At 46.9% G+C, this 18,293-nt stretch overlaps 1 protein-coding gene across 2 annotated transcripts; it reads left to right on the top strand.

The window, feature by feature from the left end:
* The first annotated feature begins 1,138 nt into the window (after positions 1 to 1,138).
* On the top strand, positions 1,139 to 18,192 carry SYNC (syncoilin, intermediate filament protein). Of its 2 annotated transcripts, XM_042949300.1 has the most exons (5): positions 1,139 to 1,257; positions 6,772 to 7,912; positions 14,438 to 14,562; positions 14,740 to 14,816; positions 16,368 to 16,424. In XM_042949300.1, the coding sequence occupies exons 1-5, from the start codon at positions 1,205 to 1,207 to the stop codon at positions 16,376 to 16,378; spliced, it is 1,407 nt and encodes a 468-aa protein (XP_042805234.1). In that variant the 5' UTR covers positions 1,139 to 1,204; the 3' UTR covers positions 16,379 to 16,424. The 2 variants fall into 2 exon arrangements, with proteins under 2 accessions (XP_042805234.1, XP_042805235.1); XM_042949301.1 differs by lacking the exon at positions 14,740 to 14,816 and having other exon boundaries at positions 16,368 to 18,192.
* The last annotated feature ends 101 nt before the right edge of the window (positions 18,193 to 18,293 follow it).

The following is an 18,293-nucleotide window of genomic DNA, read 5'->3' as shown; positions in this document are numbered from 1 at the left end:
CTAACAACCACTCTCTACCCCGCGCCCCAAGATTATACAAGCCCCCAACCCTATGCCCCCACACAGACATGTACCCCACAGTCGTCACAGAGTCACACACGGGCACACAATCCCACCATCTCCCCCTCCACATACACAACCATGTGGTGTTCACACCGCCTGCAGTGGGCACGTTGATCGCAACACACAACCCACACGCATTCAACACCGCGGCACCATTGCCCCACCCCCGCCCCACACTCAAGGCCTCTCTGATTAAACACACATCCAGCCCCTCGCTCTTTACAGTACACAGCATTCTTGTGCGGTTGAGTCAAAGACCTCCTCAGACAGAGAGATTAAGTGGAAAAAAGGCATCGGAAGGGAGAATGCCGGAGGCCCAGGTCTGGGAAGGGGCCGGCAGCTTCTGGCTTAGGGAGAAAGACTTCAGTGTTGAAATTTGACCCTGACTCTAATGGGCTAAGGCCTTGGGGGGAGGGGGCACGCCTCGGAGTGGACAGAGGAGCGGCTGGGTCGGGGTGACAGGTGGAGCAAGCGGAGGGACCCCAGGAAACCCCGCAGCGCGGGGGGTGGACATCGGTGTTAAATGTGGACTCGACCTTATAGGCTTAAGCTCCTCCCACGCAGTCCTCCCACCGCCCTTCCCTAGCCCCCGGCAACAGGCTCCCGACTATCCCCAAACGCACCGGGTGTGGCCGTGACCCCTCCTCCCCCAGCCCTTCGGGACAGCTGCGGGGCACCGCGCTCAGGCCTCCCCTCCCCCTCCCCCTGCGCAGGTGGGGCTCGCAGGACGCCGAGCTGCGCGCGCTGGGGTGCCGGGTCCCTCTCAGTCCCCCCACCTCAACCCTCTGCCCCGACCCCAGGCAGGGGAAGTGCTCTTCTGGGGCTGCAGAGCCGCCCCCCCCACCCCCCTTCAGCTGGGACCCTTGGAAGGAATGAGTGGAGAGAAAGAAGGTTCGGGAAGATCTCAGGGCCCGCGGGTTTGGGAGACGCCGATCGGCCACCCCCCACCTCCGCCCCCGGCCGCGCGGCCCGCTCCCTCCTCCCGCGGGCGGGAGCTGGGGCCAAGTGGGCGCGCCCGGCCCGGGGCGGGCGGGATCCGGTGTCGGCGGCAGCTGCCAGTGCGGCGGGCGCGGGCGCGGAGCGAGCGGCCGGCGGGGCCGGCTATTAATAACGCGGCCGCCCAGCCCGGGGTCGCGCAGCCATGGCCAGCCCGGAGCCCCGGCTCGATGGGGACGGCGCCGCCCAGGCCGCGAGGTAGGACCGCGCAGGGCCCGAGTCGCCGCGCTGGTGGGAGGGGGCGCTGGACGAGTCCCCCGCGATCACCTTTCGCCTGGCTGGGGGTGGTGGGCCAGCCGGGGTGCGGCGCGGGCACTGGGCGGAGCCACCGGCCAAGGGAGATGGGGGAGGCCCGGGGTCCCGGCACCTCCGTTTGTCTGTGGTTTTTTATAGCGCCCCACCCCCCCCCCTCCGGGGCTGGGTGACGATTAACCCTTTCAGACTGGTGGGCATCCACCGGCAAATGCCACTGGGCCGGAGTGGCCAAGGACGCTACTAGCTTTCTTTCATTCCTCACCCCAAATGCGACTGGAGATGGAGGCCTCCAGTTGCTGAATTCGCTGTGTGGAAGGGACTTGGTGCAAGGTTGGGCAGCTGCCAGCTTGGAGTTAAGAGCCTGTTCTGGCAGCTTGCTCTCTCCGGTCTGAGGCCTGGAGTGGGGGGTGGGGAGGGTCTTAGGAGGGCCTTGGTCTTTGCCCCCCCCCCCCCCCCCCCCCGGAGAGAAGGCCCGCCCCCAACCATCCACTCTGTCAGCTTACCACTGGTGCCGGGGAAAGGGCTGTGGCTCAGGGATTTGGGGCCACTAGGGAGTATTTCTGCCCCAGGTCAGACCATAGCCCCGAAGAGGTGAAGGTGCAAACACACACACCCCACACCCCTCGCTGTCACACACAGCACAAAGCAGAGTACAGTTTTGCACATACAGTCCCCTGTGCTGCCATATGCATATACAGATACACACAGAGTCAGACACACACCAACTCATGCCTGCAGCATGTCACAGACACTCCTTGCCACAGCCTCGATGTGCAGAGTGGGAGCTGCTGGAGTCCTCTAGGGCCAGGGTCAGAGTGGCAGAGGGAGGCTGCTTGGAGTCCAAGGAAGCCTGAGGTCAGGGGCCCCAGCTGAGCCGGCTCCCTTGCCCCTCGATCTCCCATACGCTATTTTCCTCAGCCCCTTGGAGAGAGGCAGCTGTGTGAGGGCAGCACTGAGCAGAGGCCTGGCACTGTGGTGGGGGGGGGGGGGCAACAGAGGCAACAACAGTGTGTGATAAGGGCGCTGCCTGGGAGTCAGGTGGCCGGGGTTCTACTTCCAGCTTTGCCACTTGACTTTGGGCAAAGTTTCCTCCTTGGATCTGAGTCGGTTTCTTGCCTGCCTTCCTTCTACAGAGCCCCACCCTGGGATACACAGAGAATGAGAACTGTACTTGTCCTTAGGAAATGGACTCTCAGGGGACACGGACACGCTCACTGCTGTAATAGCACTAAGTGCAAAGATGAGCTGCACACAAAGTGCCTTGAGAACGGAATAATGGGTTTGTCTGCGAAATGCTTCACAGGGGAGATGAGTGGGGCTTGAAAGACGAATAGAAATTTACGAGTAGGTAAATAAGTATATATATATTTTAACTTTTCATAATTAAAAAATTTTAATGTTTATTTTTGAGAGAGAGAGACAGAGTGTGAGCAGGGAAGGGGCAGAGAGAGAGGGAGACCCAGAATCCGAAGTAGGCTGCAGGCTCCTAGCGGTCAGCACAGAGCCCAATGCGGGGCTCAAACCCACAAACTGTGAGATCATGACCTGAGCTGAAGTCAGATGCTTAACCAACTGAGCCACCCAGGCACCTCCCCCCCTTTTTTAAGTTTATTTATTTTTACAGAGAGAAAGAGAGTAGGGAAGGGGCAGAGAGAGAGGGAGACACAGAATCTGAAGCAGGCTCCAGGCTCTGAGCTGGCAGCACAGAGCCCGACGTGGGGCTCGAACTCAGGAACTGTGAGGTCATGACCTGAGCCAAAGTCGGATGCCTAACCAACTGGGGCTTAACCAACCCAGGCACCTCTAAATAAGTATATTTTGAATGCTATGTGCCAAGCTCTGTTGGACCTGCTGTAGCTTTGTACCTGTTTTAGAACTCATGCCTGTTCTGGGAACAGAGTGATAAAAGGAGCACCGTCCAGCTTTGGAGCCAGATGCCATCTTCTCCAGCCTCTACCACTTACAAGTTGTGGAACCTTGAGTGAGTTCTTTACTCAGTGCTCTGGTTTCCTCATCTACAAAATGGGGGTAACAGATGAGCATCATATACATGAGTATTCATGTAAAATACTTGGAATACTGCCTTGAACACAGTTACGTCATTCCAGGGTGGAGAACTCAGCAGGAGCCTGTGAGGGCCGTCTGCTGGGAAAGCAGGGGCTCTGTTGAGGATCAAGGTGGGTCTGGCCGGCTGAGCAGGTGCATCCTTTCTGGTGCTACGAGCTCTACCTTTCCAGGTGGTGCAGGATTGTTCTCTCATCAGATGGTGTACAAGGAGCTGTATTTTCTGAGCTGGATTCTTTAGACATAGTGGGCTAGGAGTAGGAGGTGTAAAAGTGTTAACACATGCTCTGGGTGGGCGGGGGCGGGTAGTGTGAGATGAGCCTGGAAAGGTATGTTGGGGCCTAAGGGCTTTGAGTCTATGCTAAGCAGCTGGCTATTTGTGCATGAAGTGATGCGACACGGTTATGTTCTAGTGAGCTGTGGCGCTGTAGGCAATAGGCTGGCATGAGAAGGAAGAATGCCCGTTACAAGGCTGGCACATGAGTGCAGGTATGCGATGACTTGGAGTAGGGCCCTGGCAAGGGGATGAGGAGGAGGTGGAGACTGGAGACTTTCTGAGATAGGTCAGTTCTCAGTGAGTTGGCTATGTGGGGGAGGAAAAGAGCTGTTTAAAGATTATTTGCCTCAAAAATAGAACTACCCTACGATGCAGCAATTGCACTGTTAGGTATTTACCCAAAGGGGACAAAATGTAGATTCAAAGGGGTACATGTTTTTATTGTACAAAGATTCAAAGGGGTACATGCACCCCAATGTTTATAGCAGCATTATCAACAATAGCCAAACGATGGAGAGAGCCCAGATGTCCATCAACTGATGAATGGGTGAAGAAGATGTGGTATATATATGCAATGGAATATCACTCAGCCGTCAAAAAGAATGAAATCTTGCCATTTGCAGTGACATGGATGGAGCTAGAATGTATTATGCTAAATGAAATAAGTCCATCAGAGAAAGACAAATACCATATGATTTCACTCATGTGGAATTTAAGAAACAAAACAGATGAACATATGGGAGGCAGGGAACGAAAAGAGAGGGAACAAATCATAAGAGACTCTTAATGATAGAGGACGAACTATGGGCTGATGGAGGGAGGGGGGATGGGCCAGATGGGTGATGGGTATTAAGGAGGGCGCTTGTTGTGATGAGCACTGGCTGTTGTGGGTAAGTGATGAATCACTGAGTTCTACTCCAGAAACCAATAGTGTACTGTATGTTAACTAACTAAAATTTAAATTAAAAAAAAAAGAAGGGGGGGGTAGATTATTTGCCTCATCAACCTGCTGTATGGGGATGTGCTTCTCTGAGCTGGAGAATACAGGTATAGTGAGCCCAGGGAGAAGGATAATTTGGGAAAAGTTGAGTTTGAGGTGCTAGGTGACACCAGGTGAGAGAGATCAGTCTTTGTGGTAAAGTGATGGGAACAGACAGGGTGATGGTTGAGGCTGCCTTCAAGCTTTTAGATTTCGGTGCAGGTGCTTGGGTTGCATGAAGCCAGTGATGTCTGGGGCCTGGTGAAGCCACACTTGTGGCTTCCAGAGGGCCACCATGAGACACAGAATGGGGAGCCAGGGACTCCTGGGGTGCTAGAGAGGAAGACAGAGTGAGGACACAACGATTTAGAATAAAAGTAGGGGCGCCTGGGTGGCGCAGTCGGTTAAGCGTCCGACTTCAGCCAGGTCACGATCTCGCGGTCCGTGAGTTCGAGCCCCGCGTCAGGCTCTGGGCTGATGGCTCGGAGCCTGGAGCCTGTTTCCGATTCTGTGTCTCCCTCTCTCTCTGCCCCTCCCCCGTTCATGCTCTGTCTCTCTCTGTCCCAAAAATAAATAAAAAACGTTGAAAAAAAAAAAAAAAATTAAAAAAAAAAAAAAAAAAAAAAAAAAGTAATCTGTAGTGGGAACTTGGAGCTGATATCTAGAGCTTAAAACCTGGACACAAGTCGGCCTTTTCAAGACAGATGACTTCACTGATACATGGGGCTTTTCATTTATGCTTTATATCTAAAGTAAGTTTCTTGTAAGCTACACTCACATTTAACTTGTTTTATAACTGGTGCTCATGGAGTAGGAGTTTCCTTGAGCAAATTACTTAATCTCTTTTCACCTCAGTTTCCTGATCTGTAAAATGGGGATAATAAGTATGACTACCTCATAAAAATGTTATGAGGATTAAATGAATTGGTATACGTAAATCATTCAGAACTGAGCCTGAATGATATTAGATTCAGATATTAGGACCTTTTTAAGTGTAATTTATTGTTATTATTTCCGTGGTATTTTATATTTTCAGAGAATTGCCCAGAGATCCAAGGTAGGTAAGATGAATTGAAACAGGAAGGACCAAAGCCATTTGAAGGCCAGAGAAGCAGGAGAATATTCCTTAACAGGAGCTGGTTAAATTAGCAGGCAACTGGCAGCTGGGTTAAGGAACTTCTCTGTCAGAATCACAGAATCTGAATTCAAGAGCCTTTGACAGGCCAGAGGATGGGCCAATTCTAACAAGATGAATGTTTTTACAGGAACAAGAGATGTGGTTTAAAAGCACTCAGTGTGAGGGGCACCTGGGTAGCTCAGTCGGTTTAGCATCTGACTTCAGCTCAGGTCATGATCTCGCAGTGAGTTCGAGCCCCACGTCGGGCTCTGTGCTGCCAGCTCAGAGCCTGGAGCCTGCTTTGGACTCTGTGTCTCACTCTTTCTCTGCTCCTCCCCTGTTCGTGCTCTGTCTCTCTCAAAAATAAGTAAACATTAAAAAAGTTAGGAAAATAAAAGTACTCAGTATGAGACAGTCTTAAAGGCCTTTAGTCAAACTCAGCATTTGCCAGTATGATTGAGCTGCCCTCTATTGGCAATATTGGCCTTATCAACAGAAACATACTGTCCAGAGCTCAGAACATACCTGGATACTGTTTCCAATACCCACCCCCAAGGGACAGTGACAGTTTGGAGCTGAGTCAGAAAGAAGTGACCCAAACGAGGAGGGCACTGGACACTTTGGCATGCATGGAATAATCGAAAGATGTTAGTTTTCCTTAGGTGTTTAAAGAACTTGGCATGGGAAAGTAGTTAGATTTGTCTGATTCCAGAAAGAGGAACCAAGTCCAGGTAAAAAATTGCAGAGAAGGTTTTACTTCAACACTAGAATTTTCTTATGACAGTGGAACGATGTGAGCTTCCTGGCCTTAAAGGTATGTAAGCAGAGGCTAGACGCTGACGTCATGGGGATGTTGTCAGGGGATCTGAGCCATGGGTGTATGGGGGTAGGCTGACGGAGGGGGAAGGAGTAGACAAGTGCCCTCTGAGATGTGAGAGGCCGAAAAAAGCCCAATGGCTCCCGTCGGGAACCATCCCGGGATTGTGGCTGCCCTCTGACTTTAAGTCATTTCTCTTGCAGAGAAACAAGAACGGAAGCCAGTTCTTCTCTCGAAGAGAACTCTGAATCCCCGCGTGAGGTGGGGACTTTGAACCCAGAAGTTACTCTGTCTTTGGAGGGGACCTTGAACTTAGAGGACATTCTCTACCTGGGGGACACAGGTGACCTCGATGAGACACTCTACGTGGAAGAGACGGAGAAGCCTGAGGAGGCACTGTATATCGAGGAGACCAGGCAACCAGGGGAGGCCCTGGAGATGGACGAGCCTATGAAGCCAGAGGAGATACTATATGTGGACGAGCCCACGCAGCCAGGAAAGACCACAAGCCCAGAGCAGACCAGTTCCGGGGGAGAGACGGTCACGAGCGAGGAGAAACCCAGCCCTGAGGAGAGCCTCCAAGCCGGGCCTAGTCCCAGCACAGACAACCTGAGCATAGAGGACCTGGAATTGCTAGAGGAGCGTTTCCAGCAATGTGTCCAAGCTGTGGCCCAGCTGGAAGAGGAGAGGGATCGGCTCATCCACGAGCTGGTGTTGCTCCGGGAACCAGCCCTGCAGGAGGTGCAGCAGGTCCATCAGGACATCCTGGCCGCCTACAAACTGCACGCCCAAGCAGAGCTGGAGAGGGACGGGCTGAGGGAGGAGATCCGGCTGGTCAAGCAGAAGCTGTTCAAGGTGACAAAGGAATGCGTGGCCTGCCAATACCAGCTCAAGTGCCGCCGGCAGGACGTGGCCCAGTTTGCCGATCTCCGGCAAGCGCTGACCACACGGGCAGCCCAGCTCTCGGAGGAACTGGCCCAGCTCCGGGACGCCTATCAGAAGCAGAAGGAGCAGTTACGGCAACAACTGGAAGCACCTCCCAGCCAGAGGGACGGGCACTTTCTCCAGGAGAGCCGGCGGCTCTCTGCCCAGTTTGAGAACCTCATGGCAGAGAGCCGCCAAGGCCTGGAGGAAGAGTATGAGCCTCAGCTGCTGCGGCTCCTGGAGAGGAAAGAAGCTGCGGCCAAAGCGCTGCAGAAAACCCAGGCCGAGATCCAGGGGATGAAGGAGGCTCTGAGACCCCTGCAAGCAGAGGCCCGGCAGCTCCAGCTGCAGAACAGGAACCTGGAGGACCAGATCTTGCTCGTGAGGCAGAAACGAGATGAGGAGGTGCAGCAGTACAGGGTAGGCCCCCTGGGCACGGACAGTTAGCCTGGGGCAGGAAAAGGTGACCGGAGTCACAGGTCTCGCGGCCACTTTGAAGGAGGCCCTCCTACATGCAGGAGGACCCGCTTACTCCTCGGGGCGGCCGCTCCTTTACTCCGCTCTTCATCCCACCAGGTTAGGCCGGCGCTCCGGGCTGAGAATGTAGGCGGCGCCCTGACACCGACCGTCACCCGGTCCTCTCGTTAAGCCTCCAAATCAAGTGTTCTCACTTTCATAGATGAGGAAACAGGCTCAGCGAGCTGGTGGTCTATGAACCCTGGCCTGGCCAATTGTGAACGTTTCCGTGCACTTTCCATGGCACAGTTTTCCAATTCTTGGTGAATCATGCTTGGGTGCAGGGAGCAAGAGGGGGATGAGGCGAGGTGGGATTTTCATTCTCTCCCTCCCTGCACATTCACCCTCAAGTCCCACCTAGCTGATCTCTGCCTTGGAGCTTCCCAGTTTTAAAACTGGGACGAGGGGCGCCTGGCTGGCTTGGTTCAGTAGAGCGTGTGACTCTTGATCTCGAGGTCATGAGTTTGAGCCCCACGTTGGGCACAGAGATTACTTAAAACAAAACAAAACAAAGCAAAAACTGGGATGAAATCTATGAAGCTCTATTCCTCATTTTCCTTCTTTGTGCATTATCACCATTTCACTTGTATTCCAGTTACTTCTGATTAAGTGTGAGCCAGTTCTAATCCCTTTATACAACAGGGTGGGATATAAATACAAAGTAAAAACACAATTTTGTCTCTCTCCCACGGACTGTGAGCTTTCAGAAGGAAGGGAGCATTGCTTTACTTTTTTCTGCCACTCGGGCTCAGAGGATATCAGTTAAATGCTGACTGAAGGGCTGCTGGCCACTATGAGGGGACCACGATGTGGTGGTTCCTTTCAGAGCAGTATTTTCATCTTTTGAAATACATGTTCCTTTGGATAAGCTTAAAAAGTTCCAGAGATTCTGATCCATCCTTCAAGGAACATATCCTCTGTTGAAAATGGCTGTATTCACTTCACTCAAAATTTTGTCAAGCTTTCCGTAGTTTGTATTATGAAAGCAATCCCCTCCCCCACTGCAGCTTTTTAATTGGTTCAGTCTAGTGAAAGAGGATCTTTTTATTTTTTTGGCATAAAATGTATCCTTAAGTTGTACTCAGACAGACATTACATTAATAATTGTAATCCAGGGGAAAGAGCAGCATGTGATTTAAGAGAGGTACAGGTAAGAGTGCTATACGATAATGAAATTATTTTTAGTCATCCATTAAATCAGACAACACTCCATGGAAGAAGTGGTGTTATTTGAGCTAGGTATTAAAATATAGGCAAGATCTAGACCAGTGCTATCCCAAAGAAATATGCAAGACATAATATAATTTAAACCTTTATAATAGCCATATTAAAGAAATTTAAAAAAATAGGTGAGAGTAGTTTTAATATATATATTAACTCAACATCTGCAACCTGGCTGCATATGACAGGTGAAAAATTGAAAGGTGAGTTGAACTGTAAAGGTAGGTTGGGGCAGATCATTTTGGGCTTTTTTTTTTTTTTTTTTTTTTAAATTAGAGTGAGTGTGTGAGCTGGGAAGGGGGGCAGAGAGAGAGAATCTTAAGCAAGCTCCACACTCAGTGTGGAGCCAGACGTGGGGCTCAATCCCACAACCCTGGGATCATGACCTGAGCCAAAATGAAGAGTTGGGTACTCAATTGACTGAGCCACCCAGGCACCCCAGGTCATGTCAGGACTCAGAAATCCAAACTAGGGAGTTTGGATTTCATTCAGTACTCAGTTACATCAGTAAAGGTATTTAATCAAGCGAGTAACATAATTGCTTCTCTACTTTTAGAAAAAGTACGGGTGGCAGTGTGTAAAATGGGCTGGAGACCTAGAAGCTAGGGGACTAATCAGGAAGCTACTATAGGTAAGAGGAACCAATGTGGGAATACAAGGAAGGGGAAGGATGCAAGAACAAATGCAGGATAATGTGGCCACTGAATGAAGGGGGCAGGGATGAGAAGTCACAGAGGGTGTCAAGATTTCAGACAAGCCTAACTGGGACAGTGGTACCATCAACAGGAAATCCTCTGGAGGAGTTTTTGGACATAGTATTAGGGTTGTAGAATTGCCCCCGCCCCCCACCTGCCCGCGATTTTCATCACTGTGCTGGATTTCAGATTTGCTGATTGGTACAGCTTTCCCAAGATCATTCTATGAAACATACTCTTGATGGATGTCTCCTATTGCTTTGTCATAAAGTAGCAATCAAGGTCCTAGTAAGCAAATTCTGCTTTGTGAAATGGCTTCCCAGACTTGTTTGCCAAAGGTCACTTACGGCATCTGACTACTTTTCAAGGGTACACTTCACTCTTGCAGTTGTACACTCTGCCTCTTTCATCACCATCATCTATTCATTCAACAAATATTTTCTACGCCTGCTTACCATGTGCCAGGCAGTGAACTATGTGCTGGCAGAAGAGATGAGATGAGAAATGGGGGAAAGGGGTAGTTTCTGACCTCAAATAGTTTATAGTCCAGGAAGGATACCAGATATAATGAACATATTGCGTAAAATGAAAGACACTTGATTTTAAGATGCACCCTGATCTGAAATGTTAAAATGTGAAAGCCATAGAATCAGTGAAATCATTAATATTCTTCAAGTGATAAACACTATAACAGTAGTAGGAATAAGGCACTGTACCAATGAAGTACGTATAATTACCCCTGCCTGGGGACACGGAGGGGAAATTTCACAAGAGTTAACAATAGCTACCATGTACTTGTAGTTTTTTACACGTATTAATACATTTAATCCTTACCTTTCTGTGCGATAGCTATAAATTACTGTCACTGTATGAAAAATGAGAAAACAGAAACCAGACAGACAAGTCAAATCATTTGTTCAGGAAGTGACAGGAGGATTCTGACCCTGTGCAATCTAGCCCAAGTTCACATTCAACTTCCACAAGGTGTTTGAACTAAGCCTTGGAGAATAAATTTGTTGGGTAGACATGGGAAAGAGGCATTCCAGGCAGAGGGAATGACTTACACAAAAGCATGAAAACATAAAAAGACATGTTAAGGGAAGTCCGCTCAGTGTGGCTGGATCCTAAGAATGTGACTAGACAGATGTGGCTGTAGTGGTAGATTGGGACCAGACTGAAGGATTTTCCATAGTCTTAAAGTCAGTGGTTTTCAAAAAAAAGGTTTTCTCCAAAGCCACAGACCCTTTTCCCCAAACACAACTTGATATAGAATGCCAGCATGTAAAACAGGTAAAAGTGAGCTACTTTCTGAGGCAAGGGCACTTCCATATGGCTTTCTCCTGGGGTTTCATGGAAAACAGTTTGAGGACCACTGAAGAGCTCCACAGACAAGACGGCAACAACGCAGTTGTAAAGTATGAGTTTTCTTTAAATTTTTTTTTTTTTTAACGTTTATTTATTTTTGAGACAGAGAGAGACAGAGCATGAACGGGGGAGGGTCAGAGAGAGGGAGACACAGAATCTGAAACAGGCTTCAGGCTCTGAGCTGTCAGCACAGAGCCCGACATGGGGCTCGAACTCACGGACCGCGAGATCATGACCTGAGCCAAAGTCGGCCGCCCAACCGACTGAGCCACCCAGGCGCCCCAAGAAAACTTATGAGTTTTCTAAGCCAGTGGCAAATCCTGGCTCACTTCCTGTCTGGGAAACTTTGGACCAATGACTTCACCAGTGACTCTGCTCCTTCACTGTAAAATGGGATTAGTAATAATACACATCATAAGGCTGTTGGAAAGAATGAATTAATCTTTGTAAAGTACTTGCGCATAGGCACATACTTTTAAAAATGGTGGCATGTAGGATGGATTGAAAGAGCCTGGAAAGACCACTTAAGCCTTATGAGGGAGAGATCATGTGAGATATGTGAAGTAAAATATTTGGGTAGGATTTGGGGACTGGTGCAGTGGGTGGTGTGAGGAATTTGCTGAGAATGGTCTCCAAGTTTTTAGATGAAATTGGTAGGTCGTGAATGCGGAATTATAGAATGTTTACTATCTACGTGCTTCACATCCAGCATTACGTGCAGGGTGCTGGGCAGGAACCTACAAGCTGGGAGTTACACAAGAAGAAAAAAGATAAATGGTAATGTAATATAGCAGATGCTGTTTAGGTGACAGAAATGGCAGGAGTAAAGACACAGAGATCTGTGAATTTGTCAGGCTAGAACCAAGAAACCTCATGCAAGCCACAGATGTCATTTACAATTTTCTAGTAGCCACATTAAAAAAAAAAAAAAAAAGTAAGAAACAGGTGAAACTAGTATTTTATTTAACTCTGCATATAAAAATATTTCAACATTGAGTCAATATCAAAATTTGAGGTATTTTACATTGTTTTATATGCCAAGTCTTAAAAATCTGTGTAGCTTATACTTAGGTACATGTGGATTCAGATTAGCTGAATTTCCAGTACTTACTAGCTACATGTGACTAGTCGTGGCCTCCCTGCTACACAGTGCAGGCTAGAGGAAAATGTCCATCTGAAAGCGCAGTGGAGGTTCTAATTAGAGGTAGGGGTCAGACTAAAGGGGATCTGAATGCCAGACTCAAGAGGTGGAAAGTCTTTGAAAGACGAACACGATAAAGCAGTTTTAGAAAGTTAATCTCGTGGTGCTACATGATTAAGACCGGCTTAACGCCAGTCAGGGTAGCAATATTTGTTTCATTTTGTAACGTTGCTCCTCCTGGTCAGTTTATCATTGATGGTACAGACTGTCTTCCCAAGCGTGTACTTTTAGGTCTCACCAAAATACAGCTTTGCTAGATGTCGAAAGGAGGCTTGGGGAATTGGGGCGCAGAGGTTTGCGGGTGCTTCCCTCAAGAAGACAGACTTAGATGGCAAGACCGCATCTCTGTGTGGCACCAAAGTATGGCTAAGGCACTAAAAAAAGGCCTTTTGACAAGGTTGACCAAAGTCGAAATTCAGCCAGAATATCAAACGCTGCAGAATGATGTGCCATAGGTATATGAAGGATGACTTAGAGAACAAATTATTTAGATCCTTCTAATAACAGCATGTACCTAAACTGGATTCCTGGCTCATTATTCTTCAAAATCTGAGGTGAAGTCATTACCCCTTTAAAACAGGCCTTTCAGCTGCAACCTTCCCTTCCCATCTCCCTCATGCTTCCTAAGGATCCACGCCAGCTACCAACTATGCCAGAGACGGATTTGCTGACATCTTCCTTACCTCACTCCTCAGGCATTAATCCTGGGCAGAGACAGTTTACAGAATATATCCTGTTTGGTTTGGGCAGAATGGGAAACGGACAATCATCTTAAGGCTCCTGAAGGCCTCTGGGGCATAGCTTCTTCATCTTCCAACTTAGCACTTTGGAACAAATTCAGTCTTTTTGTGTAACAAGTACAGTATAAGGAAATTAACAACTAGGATAGCCAACATCCTAATAAAGCATCTATTTGCATATGATGTTACAGAAGTACCGGGCAGAGCTATTTTGGACTTCAAGGAGGTTCAAATACAAAACTTGTGTTTAGTCTTTCCTGTAAACAACTGGACTTCCAATAGTTTTAACTCTCTTAGAACTACATTTAATAGCCAAGAATAAGTGGGCGCCTAGGTGGCTCAGTCAGTTAAGTGTCCAACTCTTGACCTTGGCTCAGGCCATGATCTCATAGGTCGTGGGTTCAAGCCCCATGGCAGGCTGTGCTGATGGTGTGAGGCCTGCTTGGGATTGTCTCACCTTCCCTCTGCCCCTCCCCTGCTTGTGCTGTATCTCTCTCAAAATTTTGGCTCAGGCCATTACCTTATGGTTTGTTGGTTTGAGCCCTGCATCAGGCTCTGTGCCGACAGTACACAGTCCGTTTGGGATTCTCTCTCCCCTTCTCAGTCTGCTCCTCCCACACACTCTCTCTCAAAATAAACAAACAAAAAAATAGTTAAGAATAACTGCATACAAAGACTTGATTTTTTTTCCAAAGTAGGCTCCACACCCAACGTGGGGCTTGAACTCACAACCCCAAGATCAAGAGTCGCATGCTATACCGAGTCAGCCAGGCACCCCCAAGACTTGGTTTCTTTTAAATTGCTTTAAGTTGCAGGATGATGTAAAAACTGATTATCCTGATAGAAATAAACTTGCACAAAGCCAGAGGTCCATAAAACTCTCAGCACACCGACTACAGGACCACAACTCTCCCCAACACTTCTTAAAACTGCAAAACAAACAAACAAAAAACCATCTGAGCACCCACCCACCCTTTGTAGGATTCTATTAAGCAGTAGTCTGCCAGTATAGACAAGACTCCTTTCTGGTCACCATTTTCCTAAGCAGGATTACTTTGTCCCAACATTTCTTTGAACCAGTTTCTCAAACTATACTGGCGTGAAGATTAAATAACATCTAAGAAAGTGCTTTATAAACTATAACGGACAATGCCAGTTTTTTTATTGTTCTGCTCACTAGAGATGTTCTTGACCCTCTCACCTGCAGGAACAGCTGGAGGAAATGGAAGAACGACAAAGGCGGTTAAGGAATGGGGTACAACTCCAGCAACAGAAGAACAAAGAGATAGAGCAGCTAAGGATCAGCCTCGCCGAAGAGCTCTCAACTTATAAGTCAGTTTTTGCTGCTATTCAGATCTTAACTGACACCGGCTGAGGGGATGGTGGGGAGGGAGATGTTGCTCAGGGGAAATTTCACTTAACATGGAAAAGCAAAACAATGACTTGGGAAATGATTTCCAAACTGTGCTCATCCAGGACAAATGGAAAATGGCTTTCTTTTTTTTAAAGGGCTATGCTATCCAAGAGCCTGGGACAGGCTAACGCTCCCACTTCTCAGACAGGTGGAATCGAGACACAGTCTCAAGGTGATCCTTGAGGGTACAAGAGTGGTGTTTGCCTTGTTGCTGCTTTCCTAACTTAACAATACTAATGCCTGAAAAAAAAAAAAAAAAAGTGTGTCAAATGACAAGTCAGTTAGGAAGAACACCTCCAGATTGCCCGATTTAAGCATTCAGCAGTCACTTGGAATGTTTCTGTTTCTAGCAGGACTCAAAATATGCCCTAATTATCACTGGGAATTCTGTAAGAGGATGACACATCTAGGGGCTCTGTGCATCACTTTCCTTGGCCTATTCTACCCCATCAGCTATTCATAAAGTTTCCTTAGAATAGCATGGGGCGCCTGGGTGGCTCAGTCGGTTAAGCGTCCGACTTCGGCTCAGGTCACGATCTCGCGGTCCACGGGTTCGAGCCCCGTGTCGGGCCTGGGCTGATGGCTCAGAGCCTGGAGCCTGTTTCCAATTCTGTGTTTCCCTCTCTCTCTGCCCCTCCCCCGTTCATGCTGTGTCTCTCTCTGAAAAATAAATAAACGTTAAAAAAAAATTAAAAAAAAATTTTTTAATAAAAAAAAAAGAATAGCAGAGAAGACAGTTATGCTACCTAATTCAGACTATGACAAAGGAGGCCAGAAGGCTAAATATGGAAGTTAAAACAAAAACAAAAAACTCAAGTAGGTGTTGTTTTAGCCTGAGGGACAGAATTTATTTTTAAAGTTTATTTTGAGTGACAGACAGCAAGCAGGGGAGGGGCAGAGAGAGAGGGAGAGAGAGAATCCCACGCAGACTATGCACTGGCAGCATAGTGCTGGACACGGGGCTCAAACTCACTGTTAGATCATGACCTGAGCCAAATCAAGAGTCGTATGCTTAACCGACTGAGCCACCTAGGTACCCCACGATTATTGCTTAATATGTGAAACAAGCAACATGCCTATCCATTGATTTCTTTATATACTAATATGTTCTTATATTCCTGATAAAATCCTAGATTCTCTTGGATAAAGACATTAAGGATAAAAAAGGTCTATGTTAAGTTGTATACTAGACAGATGCCCATAAATTTAATTCTTACTTTCTAGCTAGTCTTGTGTCTTAGATACAAACTCACAAATAACAGTTATAACCAATACTTTTCGTAACTTACTAGCATTTTCTTTTACCATGTTTTACCTAGGAGTAACTGATTACGCTTATTGTTTGGGAGATTAGAGAACCTTGTAATTGAGGAAAATGGTATGTTAAACACCTTTGTGTGGATCAGATTAAAAGTACAATAGGGAAGGAAAGGGCAACGACTCATCGAGAATTTCAGTCATTGTTAACACCCATGCAAGGTTAACCTGGCTAGTCCGTCCCATCACCACCACATAGGTTACCATTCATTCAGTCTTGCAGGTAAGAGGCACCCTAATAGGCATTTGGAGGGAAATGCATTCCTAATCATATGTAAATCACACTCTAGCAATCTCTCCCCAACTTAGCCCGCACTAAGTAAACTTCGGAAGTTGTGAACTTTATGCTGTATTATTTCAAGTTGCACAAAATATAAACTTATTTTTTCTTTTCTCAACTTTACAGGGGCTGTTTAGAAACATATGGCCAAATCTGCAATCCAGAAACAGCAACACAAAACTTCTTAGCAAAGGATCACTAAGTACCCTCTGGACATACTTTTTTTCCAGAGAAGGGAGTGCCAGGGACTTGGCAAGCAATTCACCCTGGGAAAGTTACAAATACTGGCTGACCTGTTTAGAAAGATTCTAAGGCTGGCTGGAGGCAGAACACCATCAGTCAAGGCTTAGGTGGAGTCTATTTCATAGGCTGCTGGTACCAAGCTAAATGCACTTAGCAACGGAAAAAGAAGCCTTCTGTTCTCCAGCAGCAACCCCCACGTGCAGAGTAAAGGATGGATGTATGGACACACTTTAGTGTTGTGAAGAATGTATCTTGCCTTGTGTTGACCCAAAACAAAAACCTTTTTTGGAGCACAGGTAGGGTCAAAAAGGCAGCCGATTTTCATTATATGGGTTTACAATTTGAATTCTTTTGTGCCATGAGTGTTAGACTTTAAAATGAATCCTTTTACAAAGTTTAAGTCTGTGCAGACTCATACAGTTTACTCCTAATTGTGTGAAGATAATTTTCGCTATACTCTAAAAGAACTACTGACTTGGAAAAAAGGAACCAATCCAGATTTGAACCTAAAGGTTAAGAATACTCAGATTTTCCCAAAGACTGTGTCTCATGAAAATGATTCTGGGTCAGAGTGATCTACTCAGTTCAATTGAGTGCCTGGCAAAGAACCAGGCATTTTATCTGGTTATGGTACTTGGTGATAAAGGCTTTTAAGAGCCTATTATTTCTAACCTCTAAGTACAGACCCCAGTGAAAAATATACTGGGGAGATTCAACCTCTCTATGGGAAAAGGTTCAAACACCTTTTCCAAATTTAAAATTTGCCTTAAATGCTCTCTACCACATTGCCTTTGACAGTCTTGCAAGTCCATGTAGTTCTCTAGAGAGACTTCAAAAAGATGTGATTTTATCAAAGACTAATCCTGTGCCTCTCGGGTTCAGCGTTTTATGTCTTGCACTTTCCCTGGGAAGGAGTGAACCTCTTTTCTCTAGCTCTGGGTCTATTATATTTAATTCTGCTCTTGATAGTCAAAGACCAGAGACAATTACTGTCCTCTGAACAACCCTTCGAGAAGCCAGACTGGTGTTTGATGAATGTTATGTACTAAATAAAACCCATCAGCATGGGGTTACGTAGAAAAGCAATTTATTCCATTATAAGCACTTACACAGTTAGTCATGGAGAGTAACAGGCCTGCTGGTGAAACAGGTCACCCAAAATAGAGATGGTACCAAACTAGTGGTCAAGGACTAACTCCTTAAAAAAAAAAAAAAAAAAAAAAAAAAAAAAAAAAAGCAACTCTTATCCAGGATTAATTTAATTTTAAAAACAAATACAAGCTATCAATTCACTCTTCTCAACTCAACTGGACAGTCTACCTGTGGTATAACTGTCAGGTAAAAACATACATCTTTACAACTTGGTGGTCCCAAGTTTTTTAAAAAAACCATTTCACAGAAAGGAAAGAAATATGAAAACAGCTCAAGAAATACACTAACAAGCAAAAATATATGGGGAAAGAGGAACACATAGGTTTGACTTAACTGAAGAAACAGGGGAGACTGGTCTACATAGGAAAATGTGCATCCTGGAAAGTCAGGTGTGAAGATTTCAGAAGAGGAATTTATAGGACTTGAATCTCCCCCATTTCCTGGATAAAAATGACATCGTGTGGTATTTATACTCCATGGCTCAGACACCTACCTCACTTGGCTCTATTCCTTCCTCACTTTAGCCTTAACTTAAAGGAGTCTGAAAAACTTGGGGATACAGCCTAAGAAGAAAAATAACCACACACAATATTCCCCTTTCTAAAGTGGCTACTTTAGACCTTTGTTACTAGAAAATTCCTGAAGAAAATTTAAATA

This window comes from Panthera leo, chromosome C1, assembly GCF_018350215.1.
Source record: "Panthera leo isolate Ple1 chromosome C1, P.leo_Ple1_pat1.1, whole genome shotgun sequence".
In the NCBI taxonomy this organism is placed as follows: Eukaryota; Metazoa; Chordata; class Mammalia; order Carnivora; family Felidae; genus Panthera; species Panthera leo.
The sequence above is the reverse complement of the archived record's forward strand: the minus strand, read 5'-3'. Positions and strand labels throughout refer to the sequence as shown.

Bases quoted from the DNA above. Each gene is read 5' to 3' on its own strand.
- SYNC (XM_042949300.1), top strand. From the start codon at position 1,205: ATGGCCAGCCCGGAGCCCCGGCTCGATGGGGACGGCGCCGCCCAGGCC. The intron at 7,913-14,437 runs GTAGGCCCCCTG...TCTCACCTGCAG, and splicing joins AGGAGGTGCAGCAGTACAGG to GAACAGCTGGAGGAAATGGA. The intron at 14,563-14,739 runs GTCAGTTTTTGC...TTTTTTTTAAAG, and splicing joins GAAGAGCTCTCAACTTATAA to GGCTATGCTATCCAAGAGCC.